General features: G+C 42.0%; 1 protein-coding gene across 6 annotated transcripts in view; it reads right to left on the reverse strand.

Annotated features, from left to right (window-relative positions):
• Positions 1-24,631, reverse strand: part of Ttll5 (tubulin tyrosine ligase like 5) — a 233,987-nt gene that overhangs the window by 208,293 nt on the left and 1,063 nt on the right. For 5 of the 6 annotated variants that reach the window (XM_028771843.1, XM_028771841.1, XM_028771849.1 and 2 more), the window contains exons 2-6: positions 23,856-24,027; positions 18,107-18,213; positions 7,277-7,359; positions 5,773-5,879; positions 1,776-1,906 (exon numbers count right to left, since the gene is read on the reverse strand). In XM_028771843.1, coding sequence (XP_028627676.1) covers positions 1,776-1,906; positions 5,773-5,879; positions 7,277-7,359; positions 18,107-18,213; positions 23,856-23,929 — 502 coding nt within the window. In that variant the 5' untranslated portion in view covers positions 23,930-24,027. Of the gene's footprint in view, positions 1-1,775; positions 1,907-5,772; positions 5,880-7,276; positions 7,360-18,106; positions 18,214-23,855; positions 24,028-24,631 lie in introns of those variants that run through there. The other variant, XM_028771844.1, reaches the window with a different exon arrangement.

Here is a 24,631-nt window from a genome sequence, read left to right on the forward strand (position 1 = left end):
TCTTGACTCTTCCTATATCACACCTACTGAGTCAGGGTCTGGCCTGAGGGGAAGGGCTAAAAGCAACTCAGCTGCCCACCCAGGTCTGGGAAGGTAAGTTCAATGAGGTCAAAGAAGTAGGAATCCCATTTTAGAATGGGATGACAGCCACATGTTCCTGTTACTTGTAACTTTAATTTTTTCAAAATTAAATCCTATTTTTAATAAGAGTTCTCACACTCATTAACCTCCCTTCTAGCCTACCACCCACCAGAGGTAGTGGAAAGGAAAGTATACAAGGGAAGTCAACCTGTTTAGAAAGGTTCTTTGGAGTGACTGTCATCTATATTATATGGAAATTGGTAGTACAGTTAACAGATTACAGGTTAGCAGGAGCAGCTTGATCCATGCACAAGTTCGGCAGAGTAAGGCTAGCATCGGTGGCGGCGGTGCTACCTAGCAAAGACAGTCAGGCCTGACTGAGTCAGCAGGAGGACCGGAGGGATGCTAGAAGAAGCTCTCGGCTGTGCCTCCTTCAGCGAAGCGAAGCCTCCAGACCAACAAGCATTGCACAGCTACCTCTATAGCTAGCCTAGCTCAGTCTCTGTCACTAGCCAAGTCTTTTTTACACTCCCTCCAAACAACACGTGTCCTCCATGGGCCCTGCCTCAGCACCTGTCTGCCTCAGCACATGAGTCTGTCTCAGCTGACATCACTCTGCCAATCAACCCAAGTCAGGGGAAGCGGCAAGAAACAGCAGCACATCACCAGAAGTTTTTTGGTGCATTTCTCTCTATGGAGTCCCAACAAATGGAGCTCAACTGTGCAATGTAAAGCAGAACAAAACATGCACATCATTAGCAATGAATCCTCCATGTGTCATTTCACGCACTTGCTTTAGCAGAACATTCTCTTTCCTCTGTCTGGTTCATCCAAATTTTTCTTCCCAAGTCTGCCCTAGCCTTTCACCTGTGTCTACTTCAATGAAATGTTTCTTAGAGTGTTTGCCCCAGCAAAACACCATCCAACACAACTGACTTTCCAAAGAACCCTCAAGTTTCCACTTCGGTGACTTACCAGCAGTTCAGCTACCATTCAGACCCCAATAGATGCCCATGTGTAATTTTTATTAGACACCTATGTATATTTTTTATTAGTATGAACTCAAAAGGAAAAAAAGAGTGTGACCAATGCCACCTAACTCTTAACATCAAAAGACAGGACGCTGGCCATGGTAGCATCCTTTAGTCACAGCACTTGGAAGGCAGAGGCCAGCCTGATTTACAAAGCCAGATCTATCTAGGCCAGCTGGAAATACATAGTGAAACCCTGTCTCAAAAGGTAAACAAGCAAGGACAAGTTTTAAAAAGACATATGATTCTTGTTCCCCAAAGAACACAGTCCAAAAGTCAAGGCAGCAAGAATATAAAAGTGTGAAGTGGAAAAAAAGATGCCAAGAAGGAAACATGCAGTTCGCAGACACAGAGACAAAATGCCCTCAGCACATACTGACTCTCAACAACAGAGAGATAACTGGGCAAAAATGCCCAAGACAGCATGTGCCTGAATGAGACCACTGTGTTCTTACATAAATTAGTACTGTCATTCCATCAAAAGTAAACACAGAAGAGCACCATCCAAATACAAACAATTTAAATTTTATGTCTGTAAACTGTTCTTAGTAGCAAAGCACAATTTTTCAAAGATATGGCAAGCCCCAGTTAGCTGTAAGATCGGTAATCTCTAAGTAACTACGCCTCAAGTTCAGATGCTGGAGCATTCTCAGAAACACTTACTACAGAATTCCGCATACTCAGCTGGCAGGAGAAAGGTCTGAGGGAGGATGTGGAAGGCCTTAAATCCATGAGTGTGCTGCATCCGAATGATGTTTTTGTACAGTCGGTCCTTGCGGGTTAGTTCATAAGACCTGAAAAGCAAGAAAGTTGTTCTATTTCAGTGAGCTACACTACATCTACAAAGTTGTTCTGTTACCACATTGTGAGCCAGAGTCCTGAAGCAGTTACTGAAGACAGCAGATTACCCCAAATCTGCCACACTGCTACACTAATACTCCTTACTAGACACACATTATAGACTCCTCATTAAACATCTTCATCAAATGGACAGGTTTTGTTTTATCAGACTTGTGCATAAAGATACCACTTATATAAGCCTCCCCTTTTTCATGTGTAATTCTGATGCATTAATTAGGCAATGACCACCACAATCAAGATACAGGACAATACTAACATCCTAAAGTAGCCTTAATCCCCTTGCAGACAGCTCTTTCAATCACTACAGACAAAGGGCAAACACCTGCTTACTTTCCCTTCCAAACAGTCAGATAAGCAGGAGCATGCAGTGGGTATCCTCTCCACTGAGCAGGAAACAGCTCAGCTTTATCTCGATTGGTTGTATCCATCAGTATTTTATTCTTTTATGTGCTCAGTTATAGGTTGTGGTATGGATATACCACCATTTGTTTGTTTACTCACCAGTTGAAGAACATCTGGATTATTTCCAGTTTAGAGGAGACTATGAATAAAGCTGCTCAAAAGCACTTACATATAGATTTGTATATAAACATCGAGTTCTAAGCAAACATTGCCATTTTCCAAGTTGCGGGCCTGCTAAGTAGTTTACCTAGTTGCATTAGTTGTCTATTGCTAGATAGTCAACAACCTCAAAAATGGCAGCTGAAAATAGTAGTTTGCATCTATGATGTCACATAGTTGCTGTGGCCAGCAGCGAGGGATGACAGAACTGGGTACTTCTGCCTCAGCCAGCTGATGAGGCTAAAGTCCAGATGTGTGCCTATACTGCCATCATCAGGCCTGACTAGGATGGAGCATGCACTTCACAGGATGCTCACAGGTATGGAGCCTGCCAATGAGGCTTCAGTTCCTCAGGTGAACCCTTCCAAAAGGCTGCAGACTTCTAGGCCCACTGATCCAAGAAAGAGGTTGTAATGTCTGTAATGACCAAGTCTCCAAAATGACACACTGTCACTTGTGTCACATCCCATTTGTTAGAAGAAAATTACTAAGTCTGGTTGACAATCAAGAACAGAAAGATTTAGCTCAACCCTTGAAGGCAGTGTCAAAGAATTTACAGACACATTTTACAATCACCAGACATACATGTTTAACTTTACAAGAACTGCCAGCAGTTATTCTAAGGATACTGGAAAACCAGGCTGATTCTCCCACCATCTTCTGAGATGTAGAGGAAACACCAAAGCCTTTTCCTAGTCTCCACTCTCAGCTCCACATAACTACTCAACATTTCTGATACCAGCTGAGGGACTCGGATTGCTTTCCTGCCACCAACTAGAAATGCCAGTGCAGATACAACTGGGTGTCCTCTAATTCAACTCAGACACTGTCTACCTAGACATAGTATCAGATCTTTCAGGATAAAGACTCAGTCCCCAAGGCAGACCCAGTTCCAAGTTGCAGACTATTGCAGCTGTGCTTCTGACCAGCTAACCCAGGACTTTTTCTCTAGGTTTGATGCTTTGCTTGAGTGGGTCACAGAACTCAGTAAAACACACTTACTGGTAAAGCATATTACAAAGAGCACAGATAAAGAGATGCTCAGGACGACATGTAGAGGAAGAGATACAGAGCTGCCTGCCCTCTTTCTGGCATTGTACCTGCCAGGATCTCCACATGTTCTAGCTTTCCTAACCTACTCAATTCTTTGGGGCTGTAATGAAAGCATCACTAAGTAGCTATAACTGATTAAGTCGCTGGTCACTGGTGATCATGTTAAAATTTCAACTTTCTCCCGCTTCCTGAAGGTTGAGTGACAGACTGAAACTCCAACCCTCTTACTAGGACTTTGCTAGGGGGCCTGCCAGTCACCAAGCAAACCATTAGCATACAAAGTACACACTGGTGATGCCACAGATTCTAGAAATGAAAATCAAGAGACTGAGCCCTAGACCAATAGATACTTAACAGTTTCCAGGTATCCAAGGTGACTGAACCATTTGCCCTTCTACTAGCAACGTACTAGCAAGCTATTCGCCATGCATCAGCTTTCAGAAGCAATTGGTGCTATCTAACTTTTAAAGCCACTTTAATAGGTATACTCAGTACCATATGATTTTAATTTGTATTCCACTAATGCCTACTGATGTTGACTGTCTTTAACTGACCATACATAAATTTTCCTTGACACATCTATTTAAAGTTTTCCCTATTTTGCTAAATTTGATTTGCTAAATACATATATTTATGTGTATATACACGAATGTACACACACACACTAAATCTTTAGTAATAGTATTATTAAATTCTTAATCAGATAATTGTTTATAAACACTTCTCTAGTCTATGGCTTGTTTTCTTACTTTCTTAAGTCTTTCTACTCTGGTGAAGTCCCTTGTGGTTTTGGTTTTGTTGTTGTTGTTGTTTGTTTGTTTGTTTTGTGTTTTTTTTTGTTTGTCTGCTTTTGTTTTTTTCGAGACAGGGTTTCTCTATGTAGCCCTGGCTGTCCTGGAACTCACTCTGTAGACCAGGCTGGCCTTGAACTCAGAGATCTGCCTGCCCCTGCCTCCCAAGTGCTGGGATTAAAGGCGTGTGCCACCACTGCCCGGCGTCCCTTGTGTTTTTATCCTTTTATGCACCAAACTTTGTTCCATCTAAGAAACCTCTGTATAAGCAAAGACCATCAAAATCTCCTTTGTACAGGTTTGTGTTTAGAATTTACATCTATCTTTATTCCAAATGGATTTTTTTTAAAGATTTATTTATTTTATTTATATGAGTAAACTATAGCTGTCTTCAGCCACACCATAAGATCCCAGTACAGATGATTGTGAGCCACCATGTAGTTTCTGGGAATTAAATTCAGGACCTCTGGAAAAGCAGCTAGTGCTCTTAACTGTTGAGCCATCTCTCCAGCCTCTCGTACCTCCAAATGGGTTTTTAAAAAGCTTAACTAAAAGTACAAAGTCTATTCTAAAACAACTTTGAATATAAATAAAAAAGATGTTTTAAGCCTTACTTTTTATAAATATGCTCAAATTTTCAGACTGAAAGAATTAAAATTGTAAGGTTCCACCTCACAGAGCTGCAGCATGAGACCCTGTTCCAAAATTAACAGACACTAAATGATCTGTCATGAAAATTAATGGCCTATGAGTTGACAGCTAAACTATGTTAGTCTTCAAGTTCGTTTAAAACAAACAGAAACCATCATGATGTGAGAAGGAAGTGTTAAGCTAGAATCTGATCTCAATTTGTTTGTTGTATCTTTGGAATCCTAATTTATTTATTTATTTAGTTAGTTAGTTAGTTAGTTAGTTAGTTAGCTAGTTTAAGACAGGGTCTCATAGAGTCTAAGCTGGCATTGACTTGTTCTTCTCATCCTTCTGCTTCTGTGTCCCAAGTGTAAGCATGTGCCATCACACTCCTACTGGAACCCTGAAACACTCTATGCCCAAGAAAAATGCATCATATTAAGACATCATTCTTGACCAGAAATGAAAATGCATCGGTGAGAGGAAAGGTGAGAAGGGAGATCATATCACATGGGAGGCTGTGAACAGCCTCAATTACAGAAAAGAGAATTACAAACTATCTCTTTAAAAACTTTCACATCTCCGTAGCCCTTGAAGAGTCTGTACCTCACAGGGATAAGAACGCCCCAGTCTCAAGTGTGGGCTATGGCACTTCCTAAGTTTCTTCTTCTATTTTCCTCCTAAGAACACTAAATCTCTCCACTGGCTACACAATCCAATGATAGCTACCATTAAACCCCACAAAGTAGCCAGAGGAACATTACCTGGGGAAGTGATTAACCTTTTGTGCTTCAGAGAGGGTTCGAAGTAAGAAGGGCTTTAGGTGGGATCCTGTCCACATCAAGTTATAGTCAGTGCTGCTCGGGTGAACCTAGGTACAACAGACACAGGGAAAACAAACAAGTGAGATCAGCACCAGCCTGTCTGCAGAGGAGCAAGGGCAGAGAGTGAGTGCTCTCTCATCTACAGAGGCTTCTCACATGGCCCAGTTACTACACAAGCCTATTACTGCCGCAGAGTACGACTACAGCACACAAGAGAATGAGGGTTAAAGGGAAAACAAGGGAAAGCCCAAACCCAAACAATAAAACAAATTAAACCCTCTGTACAAGTCCATGATCTCTAACACACTTACGTATCAGAGTATGCACAAAACTTAACCCCAAACTCCATTCTCTCAGACCTTCCTTGCATCCTTGTAGATCCTAACTAAAGCCAGATCTAGAGGGATGGCTCAGTGGTTAGGAGTATGTACTGTTCCTGCAAAGAACAATTCCTAGCACCTCCACTGGGTGGCTCAATAACCTGTAACTCCAGCTACAGGAGACGCTGATGCCTCTGGCCTCTATGGGCACCTAGAATCCCATGCACAAACTCATAAGCATACATGTAACTAAAAATTAGAACAGTAAATATAAGAAAAAACTTAAGCCTTCGATTCCCTTTATTCATTCATTAGAATCCATTTGTCCATTCATTAATAAATAATGTACTCTGTCCACACAACACACTAGGACAATGGCAAATGCTAAAGACAGAAAAGCATTAAGACAGGACATAAACAGTATGAAGTCCCCAAGTGTCCCCTATTGATACCAACCTAGAATAAGCAGCTAGCAAGCAGGCTTTGAGCAGTAGGATCAGTAGTAGTGGACTCCGGGGCATCTGTCCTTATCAATAACTACATCTCAATTCCCAGTTTCCATAGGTGAATGACTTGGTTCTGGATATTAAAGTACCTGCCCGTCACCCACCCACCCTCTTCTCTATGAGACTTATGACCTAAGCTGGCCCAACAGTCCTATCACTGGAAAAAGGCACAAGGACAATGCATGGAGTCCAATAACTTCCACAGCAGTGTCTTGAGATAATCCTAGGGTCCCTGACCTTTGGTCCCCAAGGCTGCTGTCGCCTCTCTCCTTCTAAAGCAGTCTCTCTGCTTCTATGAGCCACTGTTTCCACAGCATTCTACAACTCTGCCTTGGTTTTGGTTAGAGTCTGGTTCTGTTTTTTCAGAAAACTTGTCATGGGCAACTCTGCCCAAATCTAAGAACATCACAGGAAAAGGGGGAGAGGGGAATCCTGTGGAAATGCTTCCCGTGTACCACAAGGAGAAACTGATGGCAGTACCAAGTTCTGTTGAGCCTCTAATCACTGGTCCCGTGCGCTTCCTAGCGCTGCCTCTGCAGATGGATAAAGTCAGTTAGGTAGCTACGATTTCAGCTTTTCAAGTGGTCAGGAGAGGTGAGGTCATAAAAATGAGCTTACTTCATGAAATCCATGGGCTGTCAGAATGCTTCGCACCAGGCGACTGTCCGTTCTCACAATCTTATAAGACAAATGATAACGTTCTAAAAAAAAAAAAAAAACCACAGAATCAAGTTTAGTAGCCACAAAGGTTAATTACAAAGACAAAAGTAAAGAGCACCATGGGCATTTGCTTAGCATACTCAACAGCGTTATATGCCGACCTTAAAGCTACATCAGTTGCGGATGCTTGGAACCATGGCACCCTTTAAACAAACTGTAAGTAGTGTGTTGTGATGGGGAAGGGGCGTGTCCACACCAAGCCCTGTGTGGAGGACAAAGGACAACTCTGTGCAGCCCTTTCCTTTCCTCCTCCCTTCCACAGGCTCCAGGCACTCAACTCAGGCCCTCAGGCTTGCAGGACAAGCATTCTACTCAGAGTCATCTTGCCAACCAGAGACCAAGCAAGCATTCTTAAGCTGAGAGACTGCGGAGTTCACTCAATACCAAAGGGGGAGGGAAACCTCCATCTTTGTTTTCACTAGTTTCCAGCTGAAATTTAACAATGCTTTCACTGAGGAACGTCTACAACAGGGGCAGGTGGTGGAACAGTGCTGCTATACATGAAGAGACACTAGGCATTAAGTTCACTTCGTAGTTGTTATAGTGTTCACAGTACTTAAGTTTAACAAACTAGCACATTAACAACAACTATGTTACATCTTGAATCTGGGGATTAAGGTCCATTTTTATTGTTAATTTCTTGACACAAGGCTATACTAATAACCTAGGCTGGCCCAGAACTTGCTGTATAGCCTAGCCTGGCCTCAAATGTGCACTCCTGCATCAAGGATTACAGGCATGCACCACCATATTACTGTATTTCAATACAACTCATTTCATTTCTATCCATTTGTCTGTTTTTCCACCTTAAAATCATTACTCCGGGAAAAAGCCTTCATGCTTTTCCAGACTTAACTGTAGGTATTTAAAAGGCTAAGAGACCCTGAATATCAGCACATCTTAGACAAGAAGTCTTTCCAATAAGAAGAGGCCAGCAGGGCCCTGCAAACTACCCCTTTTAAATAGGCCCGTGTGTGTGCTTTCAGTCCAGCTTGTCACCAGCCTTCTGACCTTGTGCACATTTCCTGCTGGCCCCTGGAGACAGTATCTGTACCTTGACTGTGTTTGAGAGGAAAATCTGTAATCACATGAACTTTTACTCTGAGCTACATTAATTAAGCATTAATTCTTTCTATAAACCCCTACAAATTGAGACTCTTAGCTAAAAATTCTATGGAAATTCTTTTGGCTATTTTGTTTGTTTGACAAAGTTTATTCCAGCCCAGGTTAAAGTGAATTGATGATCCTGCCTCAGTCTCCCAAGTGTTCAAATTGCAGGCACAATCCTGAACACCTGCCTCGAGATGCATCTTTTTAAAGGCATGTATCCTGAACAACTGTGAGTGCAATGCAGACATTTGCAATGCTCAGCCCCATCAGCAGAGACAACTAATTTTTGATGAATTTATATGGAAAGCTTCATAAACCCCTGCTGCACCCACAGACACATTAGGGCCACTGGAAGTCTTGGTATGCACTCTATGCAAAGCTGAATCACAAAGATGGGCATGGACAAGCCAGACTTTTTCTAAAGCCCAGCCACAATCTTTTCCCAACAGACCCTAGCATTATGCTTTCTTACAGTATCACTGGAGTTAATAACAGGGCAGAGTCCTATGTGTTTGTTCCAGTGCAGAGCAGAATGTCAAGTGCAGTAGAGTGCTTACAGAGTGTTCAGACTGTAAACTGGGAGGCTGGAACCATCCTGCTAGATAGTCAAAGACAGAGATATTCAAGATTAACTGGAAACGTGTCACAAAGAGCTTGAGTGGGCTCCCACAGGACAAGTCTGAGACACTCTTAACATAAAAGTGACGAAGCAATGGGGTAGATTATAATTACAAAAGAAGCTGAAACCCACATGCACAAGACAGGTGGTATGAAGGTTTGCTTTTCCTGCTGTAACAAACACGCTCAGCAGCTTCAACACAAATCTGCAGCCTCCTTGGTAACACAGGCCCCACCAGTCTAAAGCAAAGCTCTGATCATCAGGCTCTGCTGCCTTTCGAGGACTCCAAGTAGGATTTGGTCCTTCACTTTTCCAGCTTCCAATGGCCACATCCACTCAGTGCCTTGTGGCTTATGCTCCCCTCTCTTTGACTTTCAAAGGCAACAATGGCAGGTCTAGTCTTTTTTCACCTTGTACCACTCTGGCCAGGCTGGCTTCTCTTTCCAAGTATAGGAACCCTTTGGTTACATTAGACTGGACACTCTGGGATAATCCAGGGTAATCTTCTTACTTGAAGGTCGACCGACCAATTAATAACTTTAATTCCCCTTTACTATGAAAGGTTTCTATCCATAGGTTGCAGAGATTAAGAAACAGACACATTGGGGGCCTACCGTAACCACTCTCTGCTCCCTAAATATTCATACTCCTCTCTATTGTGAAATAAATTCAACCCATCCCAACATCCCTGTCAACTCAACCCAAAGTCTAAAAATCTCATTCAAACTTATCAGCTCGGTATTCCCTCTCTCATCATCTAAATCAGTACGATTCACCCTCGGGGCAACACTGCTCTCCATCAGTGTACCTGCAACAACTGATCTGCTCCCCAAGTACAGTGAACAGAAGAACTCCAGCCACATGGAGACTGGTTCACCTTAGGAGAGAATTTAAGGAGGAAAAATAAGTCACCGTATGGATTTATAGATTTGAAACCTAGCAAGTTAAAGTCCCAATTTGTCCCCAGGTCTTCAAGCCATGCTCTGTGACTCACAGGTCTGCCCTGGTCCTGAGGCTCCACCTCAAGAGTAATTCTTACTCTTTCACAAAGATTAGCACTTGTTTGCAGCTGAGTAGTTCTGTCATCTGATTTCCTGCCTGGGAGGTATGGTGGTCTCACAGCTTTCCTGTCCTCCTTAGGCTGTCCCATTCAGTCCGAGCTGGCAGTGTGTTTGCAGGAAAACATTCTAAAGAATCCTGCAGGTACCGTATACATGGTCTCACTCACTCAAGGGACTCTTCCACAGAACCACCCTCGACAACCTCCTGTCAAGACACTCCATTGCCATTGGTTTATAATCCCCCTTTCCCACCCTGAGCCCCACAGCAGGCCCAGTCCTTCCCACAGCCTGCCATTCTCACTCCTCCCCATCCCTCCAAGGACCTCCTGGCCATCTCCTTATCTTCTAGGTTGATTGGGAACCTAACTCCCACCGACACCCTTATTCCCCTTTGAATGCATCACAGGCACAGATTATGGGAATGAGGAGGTGGTCACCTTTGGGGGACTATTTATCTGTCCACTACAAACAGAAAATCTAGCTAATGACTGTAGACAGCATGAGGGTGCAGCTCTCAGTCAGTAGAATGCTAACAAGTACGAAGCCCTAGGTTATACCCCAGCACTATACAAATGGGTATGGCTATGCACACTCAGAATCCCAGCACCTGGAAGACAGAGGCAGGAGGAGCAGAAGCTCAAGGGCATCCTCAGCTCTGTATCAAGGGCATGGTCACTCTGGGCTAAGCTTGCCTCAAAAAAAAAAAAAGTTACCTTTGTAAGACTGGGAAATGGCTCATGAATAAGGAATCAGGGCAGCGAGCATCCCACTACTTCTCCAGCAGCTCAGAGACAGACACTAATGTGGTCAAATGCTCACACCACACAGACAAGGACTACATACCCATCTGCTGTACCACTCCTTCATCTTGCCCAAACAGTAAGAGCCAAAGCATCAGCAGGTACACAGTTCCCTCTGGAGGCAGGGGCGATGCCCACCTCTGGGCATGTCTTAGTGTCATGCCACAGGGAAGGTGACCAGGAGGTTGTGGGAGAACAGGAGCCTGATTACTTGAGAATGACAGAAGGAAGAGTAAGAGAGGATGGTGCCACAGCACAACTGCCAGGGCAGACCACTCCCTGCCTATAGTCTTTCATGAATTATGTAGTTTCTCTAGCCTCTACTTTCCCCCCTGTAAAATGAAGTTGATAATAACATTAGTTACCTTACAGTACAGTTGCAAATGTTACCTGAAGCTGTAGAACAGCTGCTTCATAATAAAAGTTATTTTATATAGTTAAAAAAGCAAGTATATAAAAAATAAGGATTATATATTTTAATACTTGTTATAATAACAGTAAATCATATACCTGATATAGCAAACAAATTGAATGTGTGTGTATGTGTGTGTGTGTGTGTGTGTGTGTATGTGTGGTGCATGTGCATGTGTGAGCAGGTGTGACTGCCCAGAGGCCAGGGGTCCTACTCTGTTACTCGTAGTCCTTTGAGACAGGGTCTCTCATAAGACCAGAGTTGGGCTCACAGCCAACAAGCCCTAATAATCCTGGGTTTGCCCCACACAGTGCTGGGTTTTAAAGAACACACGGCCATGTCCGAGTTTTATGTGGCTGCTGGGGATTCAAACTCATGCTTGCAAGCATGTTTAACCACTAAGCCATCTCCCCAGAGTCCACTTAGGGGATACCTAAGGACCAGATCCAGCCTAAAGACATACTCTTTGACCTTTGGTTCTAAATAAAAGTGAATTAGGAATTAGCTCTGAGAATAGAAAACAATACATACAAATCTAGTCTTTCAAAACCTTTATATGTTGATGTGATCAGGCAACCACAATTGGACGTTATTTCTGAGTGGGCCTAGCATTTAAATTTGTGGGCTGAGTAAAGCAAACCACCATCTCCTACAGGGGTGAGCACCATTCATTCCATGGAGGGCTTCTCCCTTCCCCTCATGCTCTCGCCCTTCTTCCCTCAGATACACTTAAGCTAGAATTGTAACTGCAAACTGAACCTACCCAACTGCCCAAGAAAGAACCATATATTCATCCATGTAAGAACAAGAGGGAGGACCTGATCCTTAACTGCCAGCAAACTGCCAAATATCCTGCTTCTCAACCTTTGCAGAAACTTCACATCAACTCCACAAAAGACTGAATTTTCTTCTTCCATAAATGCTCACATGTACCCCAGCAAGCAACCTGAAATGGTAGGACCCCCAAAGTTCCAAGACTGGCTGCAACAGAGCAGACAAAAACAAGGAACCAACTGATAGCACAGAGGTACCCTAGACAACAGGGGCATCCCTAAGGGAGTTAGAGAGAACAGCATGAGGCAGACTTGGAGAGACTGCTCAGTGGTTAAGAACACTGGCTGCTCCTGGAGAGGATTCAGGACTGGTTCCCAACACTCACATAGTAGCTAAAAACAGCTTGTAAGTCAGATTCCAGGGGGTCTGGTGCCCTTTCTGGCCTTCACACACATGGTACATTCACATACTGCCAAAACCCTCTAACATAAAGATAAAATAAAAAACAAAAAACAGCATGGGACTGTGAATGGAGTTGCACACCTAAACTCCCAGCACACGGGAGACTGAGGCGGGAAGATCTATAATTTGAGAAAAGCCCAGGCTACACTGTTAGATACTGTCTCAAAAATCAAAGTATGCAAACAAAACAAAAACATGAGAACCCAGAAGGAAAATATAAATGATACATTTGCTTTTCAAAACCTATTGAGTAGAGCCAGTGAGAGAGCTTAGCCATCTGAATTCAATCACAGGGACCAACTTCTGAAAGTTGTCCTCTGATCATGCATTTGTACACATACATTCTCTCTATATAGGCACAAATAAACACTTTTAAGTATAAACTCTTCAATGGTTCATGGTTCAGTAATGTTCTACTATCAGAAAATTAGTTCCACACCCAAATTCTAGAGAACAGTATTCAGCAACCACATCTGACTAATGAGTACCTGACACGGGACCAGAATGACACAGGGCCAGACGTCTTATTTTACTTAACTTTAATTGATTAGATTTAAATTTTTAAAATGGAATACTTAATAAACTAGTGTGTTGGCACAAGTCTGAACTCCCAACACTGAGAAGTGGAGCTAGGGAGCTCATGTTCAAAGTCATCTGTTAGCAGGTCCAGGTCAACACGGGCTACGTGAAATAAGTCTCAACCCTCACAAACAAGCTTCAATAAGTAAAATGCATGCTTGATTAACTTTAGAAGACAGGGCTAGGGTGTAGCCCCATGGTACAAAACAAGATCTGTATGTGGAAGGCCCTTGGGCTCAATCCCCAGCAACTAAATAAAAAAACAGAACAGACAAGAGGATGGGAAGTTCCAGAGCAGCCTATGTGGTATACATAGTGAGACTGTCTCAACAAATATTAGAAAACACCTCCGAGGGGCTGGAGAGATGACTCAGAGGTTAAAAGTACTGGCTGCGTTTCCAGAGTCCAAGCAACCACATGGCAGCTCACAACTATCTGTAACTCTGGTTTCATAGGATCTGACACCCTCACACAGACATGCAGGCAGAATACCAATGCATATAAAAATAAAATCTTAAAAACAAATCTTTGAAACAACTCTATGAATTTACTTTTTCAACTACAATGTTCATGAAGTCTAAACTGAGATACATAATAAGTGTAAAAAGCAGACTCAATATAAAATATTTTTTATATTTTATATTGAGTAAATATAAAAATTATATTGGGATTATTGGATAATTGGATTAAATAAAACACATTATTAAAGCCAACTTCACCTTTCCAAAGGTGAAAAACTACACAAAGTAAAACTAAACAAGTATCTATCATAAAACTACACAAGTATCAATCACTTCCAATGCTAGCCTGTGAAAATATAAATGTACTGAGTGGACACCATAGGAAGACTATAAAGTGATGCTCATTCTATGATGTATTTACTGTCATTTGGAAATACCTGTGTTACCTCAAAAAGCCAATCCTATTTACATGTGAAAGTACATACACCCGGGAAGGGGCTTGAATACAAAAAGAATAGCCATGTTCCTAGAGTATTCCACAAACAAAGCATAGAAATCATACCAAACCAAATCATTAAAAGCCAATTCAAGAAACAATCAACAGGTAAACAGAACTCTGAAGCCAGCACATGACACTACAGGATCTGCAGGACATAGCTAATGCCCCAGATAACTTCTCAGAGGGACTGAACTACTTAAGAACTGAGCAGAAATACCACATGACCCACTACTTTAGAGAAGGAAAAATATTACAGATCGATTGTGTTTAATAATTCAGAAAACCAAGTCTGCTGGTGGTGGTGGTGCACACCTCTAATCTCAGCACTTGGGAGACAGAGGGAGGCAGATCTCTGTGAGTTCAAGGGTCAGTCTGGTCTACAGAGTAAGTTTTAGGATAGCCAGGGAATACACAGAGAAACTGTCTCAAAAACCCAAACAAACAAAAATAATAATAACTTAGAAATCCAAAGCACACATTAGCAAAAGTCATTAAAGCTTTCATTTACATTGAAAGTAAAAAAATAAATAAATAAACCTAATAGAACCTAGGGAAATAATGAACAAACTTTATGCTATATAGTTTAAACAAATTTAATAGCTCGTTCTTTTTTTTTTTTTTTTTCCAGACAGGTCTTTCTTGCTAGGAAACGCAGACTGTTCTCCAACTAAAAACCCAACTAAAAATCCTCCTGCCTTAGCCTCATCCTCTAGTTACAGATACGGACGCCAGTGCCTTAATCTATGGACATGAGAAATGAAACCACTGTGTGTTCCAGAGATCTCTAACAGCTTCAAAAGTGGGTGACAAGACTGATGAGTGTTATTTTCCACTAAATGGAAGTTACTCCAAGGAAAGGAAAAGGCAAAAGACAAGAAAAAAGACGCGAGTCTGTTTACTGCCATGGAACTCACAGGCTGTTTTAACAGAACAAGCACACCAAAAGCACACATTGTAAGGACACTGTGCTTATTCACTTCTGTCGCTTTTATCCACATTTGTCATATGGGTCAAATCATATTTAAGGGATTTTCTCAGAAGTCTTCAATCATTAAGGCTTCAGAGAAAATGAATAAGCCCTGTCCCTTTAAAAGTTAGCCTAGCGACTCACTGAGGGGATTAGAGCACAAGGACCCTTGGGAAGAGAGAAACATTCAAATCCCACAAGTAAGAGCAGTTCTCTCTGAAATCACTTATTATGGGGTCATTTAAAAATAGAGCAGCTCCTGCTCAGCAAGTAGACTAAGCGGCCTACGTTCTGATTGCCTGTTATGTGCCAGACATTAAACAACCTCATTTGATCCTTATGATGCCTTCAAGACAGAGACTGTCCCCATTTAACTAACAGTGAAACTGGCAGGAGACTTGAAGCGATCTGTCCAAGACACACTACTTTATGCTAAAGCTGAAATGTGAACTAATGACCAAGAACACAAGACCAGACTCTGCCACGCAACCGGACAGGGCTGATCCACATTAACATAAGCTTTGAAAGGAGACACAGCTTAATCCTGGGACCCTGAGCTCAATCTATCCACACCTCAAAGGCCAATACTTCAGAGACGCCAAAGTTAATCCTGAACAACCAAAACAATCCTGAAGAGCAAAGTTAAAATACTCAGTTCCCCATTTCGAAACTCAGTAGAGCTGAGTGTGGCTGTGCATGCCTGCAATCCCAGCACTCAAGAGGTAGAAACTGCGGGAGCTCGGCAACTCAAAGCTCATGCTCATCTGCAGAGCACCCAGACCCAGCTCCCAGCTGTGAGCCACTGTGTATCCAGTTCCAAGGGATCCATGACTCTCTTCTGACTTCTAGGGCCCTACACACACACATGGAGTGCATACACACATGCAGGCAGAATGACCATACATATAAAATAAATTAATCTTTAAAAAAATGTTTTTTACGAGATAGAAGCAGGAAGATCGGAGCTCAAGGTCAGCCTTGGCCACAAAACAACCCTGAAACCAGCCAGAACTGTGTGAGACCCTGCCTGTTTTGTTTTGTTTTTTCAAGACAGGGCTTCTCTGTTTAACTCTGACCATCATGGAACTCACTTTGTAGACCAGGATGGCCTCAAACTCATGTAGATCCACCTGCCTCTGCCTCCCAAGTGCTGAGACTATAGGCATGCACCATCACACCTGGCATGAGATCTTGTCTTAAAAGAAAAAAAAATTAATACACTATTAATCAGAACTACATGATACTGGCATAAGAACAATTGTACAAGGGCTAGAGAGAGGGTTCGGTTCCCAGCAGCCATATGGCAGCGTACAAGCATCTGTAACTCCAGTTCCAGAAGATATGGCATGTTCTTCTGGTCTCTGGGGACATCAAACACACACATATTGCACTGACATGCACACAGGCAAAACATACATACATATAAAATGAAAACAAATTTAAAAAAATATCTAGACTAATGGCGTGTTAAGAGTACAGAAACGGGTTGGAGAGATGGTTCATCGGGTTAAGAGCACTGAAAACTCTTCCAGAAGACCTGGGTTTAATTCCCAGCACCAATATGGCAGCTCAAAACTATCTGTGTCAGATACACATGCAGGCAAAACACCAATGCACATAAAATGAAAAAAAAAAAAAAAAACAAATTGTTTAAAAAAGAGTACAGAAACAAATTCATAAATGGATGGTCAAGTGATTTTGACAATAGTCCCATTCAATAGGAAAAGAGTAATGATAAAAGACTAAAGTCTCTTGAACTAATTATGCCAGGACAACTGCTAATACAGGAAACAATCATGACAGACTCTGGCTAGCACTGTAAGAAACAAACTCAAGATGGACTAAACACTATTCAGCTCTAAATATAAAATACATAGAAAAATTCAGATTAGGCAATGTTTGCTCAAACACAATTATTAAAAGCACAGAAAACAAAAAATAGGTAAGTCAGATCCCGTCAACACCAAACAGCACTGCTGAGGAAAAAGTATCTCACAGAAAGCAAAGCCTGCAAAAAATAACCTACACAGAAGGGAAAGCAAAGCACACATCTGATAAAGATCGAACCCTCTCAAAACTCAATGACCACAGAGCTCAATTCATAAAATGCGCAAAGCCTTGAACAGATACCTTGTCAAAGACATACAAATAGCAACATGCATGTGGGAAGATGTCCTGGGTTGTCAGGAATTGAGCAAGTGAAAATCAAAACCACAACGAGCTACTACTTCCAGATGACTCGATTCTTTGAAACAAATTGTCTATCAGCTGATGATGGATAAATAAAATGATTATAATCCAGCAAGGATACAAGGGACAACATGAATGGACTGTGAAAACATGCTACATAAGAGAAGCCAGACACAAAGGCCTCATACAGTGTGAATCCATCAGTGGTTCTCAACCTTCCTAATGCTGTGGCCCTTTAATACAGTCCCTCATGTTGTGGTGACCCCCAACCATACAATTATTTTTGTTGCTATTTCATAACTGTAATTCTGCTACTGTAATAAATTGTAATGTAAGTATTTTTGGACACAGAGTTTGTCAAAGGGGCCACAACCCCCAGTGAGAACCGCTGATCTTTATGATATGCAGAATGGGAAAATCTATAGTAACAGAAAGCTTAGCAGTCACAAGGCACTGGCAGTATAGAGAAGAGGAAGTGGCTACCCAAGTGATGCAAACGTACTGCAGCTAGACACCAGTGATAAATGTGAATGAACCAAACACCAATTGATTGTACACTCTAAAATCGTCAAAATGGTAAATTCTGGTACATGTTAAGTAACTATAATCAGAAAAATAAACATATACGCATCATTTTGAGAAACTCAGGACACAATTTAAGAAACCATGAATAATATTTCAAGTAACAACCCAATGCATGTTCTCATGGCCAAGGCCTCTGTGTCACAGTAACTTTTTCTAAGGTGGCCAGGGTCACACCCAGATCTTCTTTCTATGGGAGAGGTTACACCTACCTCCAATTACTCGAATATTGTTGTCCTTTGTCAAAATAGCCTCAGCATGGAAAACCAAAACTGGAATCCTCCTGCAGCCTCCAGTCCACATAATACATGGGTGATCCCTACAGGCATAACACAATGCTTCATTAATTCACAGCTCAAATCTGAACTAACAGCTGAATCAGATGATGAAACTTGGCACTAAACAGAGCTGCCCCTTACCTCACTTAACCCTCTTGCCCATACTATCAGCAAGAGGCAGAAGTGCCTCAGTTACCTGCCTAAGGCCATACAACTACAGAGTGTACGAGGAGAGAATCCAAGGACTGTTTTCTCCCAGTGCTTGCTTCAGTAAAGTTGTGTATAGTGAACACTAAGAATTTAAGCTATCCATTCCTTAAATGGAACAGGATCCACATCAAAAGACTTGCTCTCTAAAAAACTCATATGATCACAAAGGCCAGACCAGACTGCAGAGCCAGGATCTATCCTCCCAATCCAAATTTACAATTGCACCATGGCCGAGACATGAAACTTGGCAGCCTTGGGACTTGCCTTGAGCCACTAAAGCATTACAGTGAAGAAAGCAACTACTATATCTAGTTTGTCCTCTAGTAAAACAAATGTGGCTGCTTGCTGTTCTTGACGTTGAAAGTAGACAGAATGTCTATTTAAGTTAGCTTTCTACTGCTATGATATAACAACTACTGAAAACAACTTGGGAAGAAAGGATTTCTTTCAGTTTACATGGCCTGTTAACAGTCCATCACTGGGGGAAGCCACAGCAGGAACTCAAGCAGGGCAGGAACCTGGAGGCAGGAACTGAAGTCTAGCCACGCAGGAACACTGCTTACTGGCTTAGTCCTCTTAGGTTGCTCAGTCTGCTTTCTTATGAAACCTTGGACCACCTCAGGCTGGACCGTTCTACATCAACCATTAATTAAGAAAATACCCTACAGACTTGTCCACAGACCAATCTGATGGAGACATTTTCTCAGTTGGAATTCCCTCTCCCTAAATAACCTTAGCTTGTGTCAAGTTGACAAAACAATCCTAACTAACACAGAACCCATTTATGAGAAATGCCATTTACAGAGTCTATTTTTTACCAAAATAGTGTGTGTTTGTGTGTGTGTGTGTGTGTGTGTGCGCTGTTTGTTTATTTTTTCATCTTAAACATATGTAAAATGTGTTTTACATTTTACATATCTGGCAAGGGCCCAGATGATCCTCTTCTCTTCAAATACAGTTTCTCCCTACAATCCCTTCTGTGTCAGTAGACACAGGAAAACTAGGCAGAGTCTGGAAAGCAGCCAGACATCCTTGTCAATCTGGCACTAGCTACAGACTGGTACCACTGTGCCTTCACATTTACAAACAATAGATTACACCACAGTTAAGAGTCCCCAACAAGACTCAGCACCACAATAAACAGACCCACAGCTGCAAAGAGCCGTGGTCCTGCCTGTGGAAGACAAATCCCTGAAAGACAACTCTTTCCACTCACAGACAATAAAATGATAAAAGAAGAAATAAACTATTAAGGTAATTACTAGTAAAGTAACCTAGAAAGCACTTCACTGTCATTAAAAGCCATGTTTTCAGGAGCCAGAGAGATGGCTCAGTGGTTGAAAGCACTGACTGTTCTTCCAGAGGTCCTGAGTTCAATTCCCAGCAACCACATGGTAGCTCACAACCATCTGTAATGGGATCTGATGCCCTCACATACATAAGATAAATAAATTAATCTTTAAAAAATATTTTTTAGCCGGGTGGTGGTGGCGCACGCCTTTAATCCCAGCACTTGGGAGGCAAAGGCAGGCAGATTTCTGAGTTCAAGGCCAGCCTGGTCTACCGAGTGAGTTCCAGGACAGCCAGGGCTACACAGAGAAACCCTGTCTCAAAAAACCAAAAAAAAAAAAAAAAAAAATTTTTAAAAGCCATGTTCTCTGACAGAAGTTGATTTCAATAAAAAATAACATTTTCTCTTTAAGAAAACAAAAAATAGCAACACTTGCAGGTGGTATTGAAAGGAAAAAATTCAAAATGATTAGGAAACTAAAAGTTGGAAGTTTACATCTTCATTTTATACCTGAAACTGGCATACAGTAAGAAAGGTTGCTTTGTTGGGTACAAAGTATTTGGAGATTTATCTGTTTTCATCTTATGAATATGAATGTTCATCTGCATATATGCACGTGCACCTAGTGTCTTAAAAACCCAGAAGATGGCGTCAGACCACCTAGAACTGGAGTTACAGAAAGTTGTAAGCTACTGCCTGGGTGCTGAGAACTGAACCCAAGTCCTCTGAAAGAACAGCCGCAGCCCTTAATTGCAGAGCCATCTCTCCAGCTCCACAACAAAGTATATGGATGATTTGGCCTGAAACAGACCAACTATGCAGCTGACTTAATGAAATCCTAAAATGTACTCACTCCTGGGAGTCAGCATATACAACTCAAAGACAGAGACATGAAGCAGCTCCAGCCTGCTGCTGCTACGCCTTTTTCATGATAGCACCCATTCTTCTCCCTGCCTTTCTACCAGCTCCTGCTGCCATACCTTTTTCATGACAGCACCCATTCTTCTCCCTGCCTTTCTACCAGCTCCTGCGGTAACTGCTGCTGGCCTTTTAAACTGACATAATGCTACCTTGTAGAATAAAAATTAAGACTACTAATTTTTTTTTTCAGTGACTAAATAATCCTTATGTCAAGTTCTTACATGGAAATTTCCACAGCTACATATAAATTTGTATCTGGGATGCCCAAGCAAGATACAGAAAAGTTTCAGTATACTTGTTATCTGAAATAATGTCATATAAAACAAGGACAACGGCACAGTCAGCTTCAATTGTCGACGGAATACACCAAGAAGGAGCAATCTCAATTGTGGAATTGAAGCCAGCGTTGGCAGGCTGTTTGGTGTTCCAGGGTTATAAGGATTAATGTTTTAATAAGGCCCGGGGATCTGATCAGATCTAACGGAGGTCGTGGTCACGAAACAACTCAACTCCTGTGAAAAGCCCTTCTAATCCCTATAGCCTCCAAAATGTAAGCCTACTCCCCTCAATGCGAAAAAACTGATTTTAAGCTTCTGTACTGGTTGTTGTTTTTTTTGTTTTTGTCAACTTGACACAAACCTGAATTAGTGATTACTATAGGAGGGCCCTGCCACTGCAGCACTGCACTGCCACCCCAGGCAAGGGGCCCTGGGTTGTAGAGGAAAGCAGGCTGAACAAATCACGAGTGAACAAACGGTGAGCAGCATATTCAATGGCCTCTGCTTCAGCTCCTGCCTCCAGGTTCCCGCTCCGAGCTCCTGCCCTGACTTCCCTTCATGATGGACGGGGATCTGGATATGTACTAAATCAATTCTTTCCTCCCCATCTGCTTTGGGTCTTGGTGTTTCATCACAGCATCAGAAACCCTAAGTCAGTTTCCTAGAGTAGAAAGCCAGTCTCCTATAGACGAGTCCATGAGCTGACGAAACAAGAGTAACTGTGAAAAATCCATAGTAGAAGTCTGTAAAAACTCCATGATTTTAGCTGAGGGTTGGGAAATCTACTAGAAAATTAGCATTTTTCAACTATGAATATAAGCAACAGTCAGAGTTATATTGGATTCTCTGTGCTCACTATCTAAGTCACTACTCAGAGATAAAAAAAAGAAAAAACAAGAGTAAAAGAACAATCTTGGTTGGCATTAAATACTTTCTAAAACCAGTAATAGGCAGTACATTGCAAGTAAAATAGCACATGAGGCAGAGTAACCAGAGGGAATTACCCACTTAATTATCAGAAAAAGAGTGACCCAAATATACTGTCAAGTCACTATTTGCTATGAACTAATAATGAAAAGCCTTTCCACTTAATGCTTTAACGGTTTCTCAAATAACGTTAATATAATCTTCTACCTTATACAGTCTACCATGAATGCATTAGCTAATGAGAACCACGCCTTACATCTCTAGCATGCTTCACAACCTTATCAAGTAATTTCATGTGTATTACAGATTTTGAACCTAATCACATCTTTTCTGGGAGTTACTCAGGTTCTAGAGCATATATTCTAAAGGACTGAGAAATAGCTTAAGCTAAGAACAGTGGCTCATTCATGCCTATAATCCCAAGCACTCAGGAAGCTGAGGCAGGAGGACTGCTGGGCAGGAAGCCAGCCTAGGATGCCTAGTGAGCTTCTGATCACCCTGGCCTTTGTTTAGAAATACACACACACACACACACACACACACACACACACACACTTCTATACATTTATGTAAGGATAATTAAAAAAAAAAAAGCCATGAATTTGAGGAGGGGGGAGTGGAAGGAGAGGGTGAAAGTACAGAATATATATATATATATGAAAGCTTAAATTGATATATAAATAAATTAGATTAGCCCATCTAAACATTAAGTCAGCTTTTCTCTTCCATGTCAAGCAAAATTTTCAAAAACTTGGAGAGCTAAGATCCAATCACAAATCCATCTCCTCTCTGTAAGGTGAAGATTCTTTGATATTTGTGAGTCTAATATTGTAGAAACCACATTTCAATTCAAAAATCTCTCAGTCTACCTATTAAATGAGCTACTCTACCATCTCTAAGAGCTACACTTGGTCCTGTTAATCATTTTCATTATGAGGACCTAACAGTCAATGAATGCCCTTGACTCTTAACCTAAAAGAACTCAGAGCCAGCCCATGTGGTTCAGTGAACACGGCCCAGGCCACAGAGCTCTAGTACCTTCACCAGAGGATCCTCACGGAGGTACTGCCGTGTGTGGCCCGCCCTTCACATCAGCACCGTTCTACAGATGTAAAAGCTTTGGAGAAAACCCCTGCAGTCAAGGTCAGAGCTTAAGAACGTAACGTTTCACCAATCTATAAAATTTTCAAATTATTAGAAGCTCTGGTCAAGTTAACCTAACACAAGGCTGATAAGATAACTCAACGGATAAAAGTGCTTGTCACCAAACCTGACCTGAGTTCAATTCCCAGGACCCACATGGTGGAAGGAGAGAACAGACTCCAGAAAGCTGTCCTCTGACTTCCACATCCACATTGCACCATGTGAAAAAAAAATGTAAGTTCACCTGTTAGAGCCAGAAGATGGTACAACAGATAAAGGTACTTGCTTGTAAGCCTGATGCCTCAAGTTCAATTCCCCAAAACCCACAAGAAAAGCCAACTGCAGGGACTAGAGGCCTGGCTCGAGAGAGCTTCCTGCTCTTGCAGAGAAGCCAGGCTCATTTCCCAGCACACCATCAAGCAGCCATGATCTCTGTAATGCAGCTCTCCAAGGGATCCCATGCACCCTGGCCTCCTCAGGAACCCGCACGCATGCCCATGGTGCGCAAAATGCAAGCAGGCACATGTAAATCTCTAAAAATACACAGACAGAGAGAGAAAGAGAGAGAGAGAGAGGGAGGGAGGGAGGGAGGGAGGGAGGGAGGGAGGGAGGGAGCGAGCGCCGGATGTAGTGGGAGCATGGCAACAGGAATGAGAGACCCCTACCTCAAAAACAAAGCAGAACAAAAAAAAAAAAGAACAAGTTCACCTGAGCTCCGACCTGCACTTTACACCATCTAAAGCTGAAGCTCACTCACAGGCCTGGAAACGCACTTCTGACAGATGATGGGAAGTGAATATGATCTGACATCAATCACAGAGGGAACTAGAGCCAGGCAATAGCAAAGAAGGGAACCTGGAGGTGAATAAAAGAAACTATTTCCCACCCTAAGGGCTTGCTGTCTATCACTTACTCTTGGTTTACCAGGTCCTCATCCTCTGAGGATGATGCTGTCTCTTCCAGGTCCCGGGCCATCACAACTGGCATTTCCTTTGGGGTCTGTCATACAGTCAGCAGACAGAGGCCTCAGAGACCTTTCTTCCTTGCAGTCTCACTAGATCAAACAATTTGGATGGCACAGACTCCTGTAAGAAAGTCGAAAGACTTCAAAGACAATGCAGTTGCACACTTCAGGATTTTGTACATGATCGTTAAGATGAAATATATTTCTGAGTATTATCCAACCTTTAAAAGCTTACCTTCTAACAGCTCACAGTACACCTCATATACCACAAAAATCAGTATTTTTTTCTTTTGTTTGTTTTTGTTTTTCAAGATAAGGTTTCTTTGTGTACCCCAGGCTGTCTTGGAACTCACTCTGTAGACCAAGCTAGCCTGGAACTCAGAGGTCTGCCTGCCTCTGCTGGGATTAAAAGTGTGTGATACGATGCCCAGCTTAAGATTTTTTTTTTTTCAAACAGATACTGTCTCTGCTGTATCTAAAAAGCTTTTACTAAATTTGAGTTGTTGTACATAGTAAAAGTAGCAAGCACCAAAAAGGATAGGCTTTAGGGCACTCTGATGTGGTTGGCTGATTGTCTACATTTAGAAAATTCTTTGCTAGACAAATCTGATCAGGATCAAAATAAAATTCCAAGGTTCAAAACACTTGTGAATATTTATACAGACTCTACCACAAGCATACAGAGTAAGCTGTTACGTTTCTAGGAAAACCAGTTCACCTGAATT

Source organism: Grammomys surdaster, unplaced genomic scaffold (genome assembly GCF_004785775.1).
Source record: "Grammomys surdaster isolate TR1022 unplaced genomic scaffold, NIH_TR_1.0 210, whole genome shotgun sequence".
In the NCBI taxonomy this organism is placed as follows: domain Eukaryota; kingdom Metazoa; phylum Chordata; class Mammalia; order Rodentia; family Muridae; genus Grammomys; species Grammomys surdaster.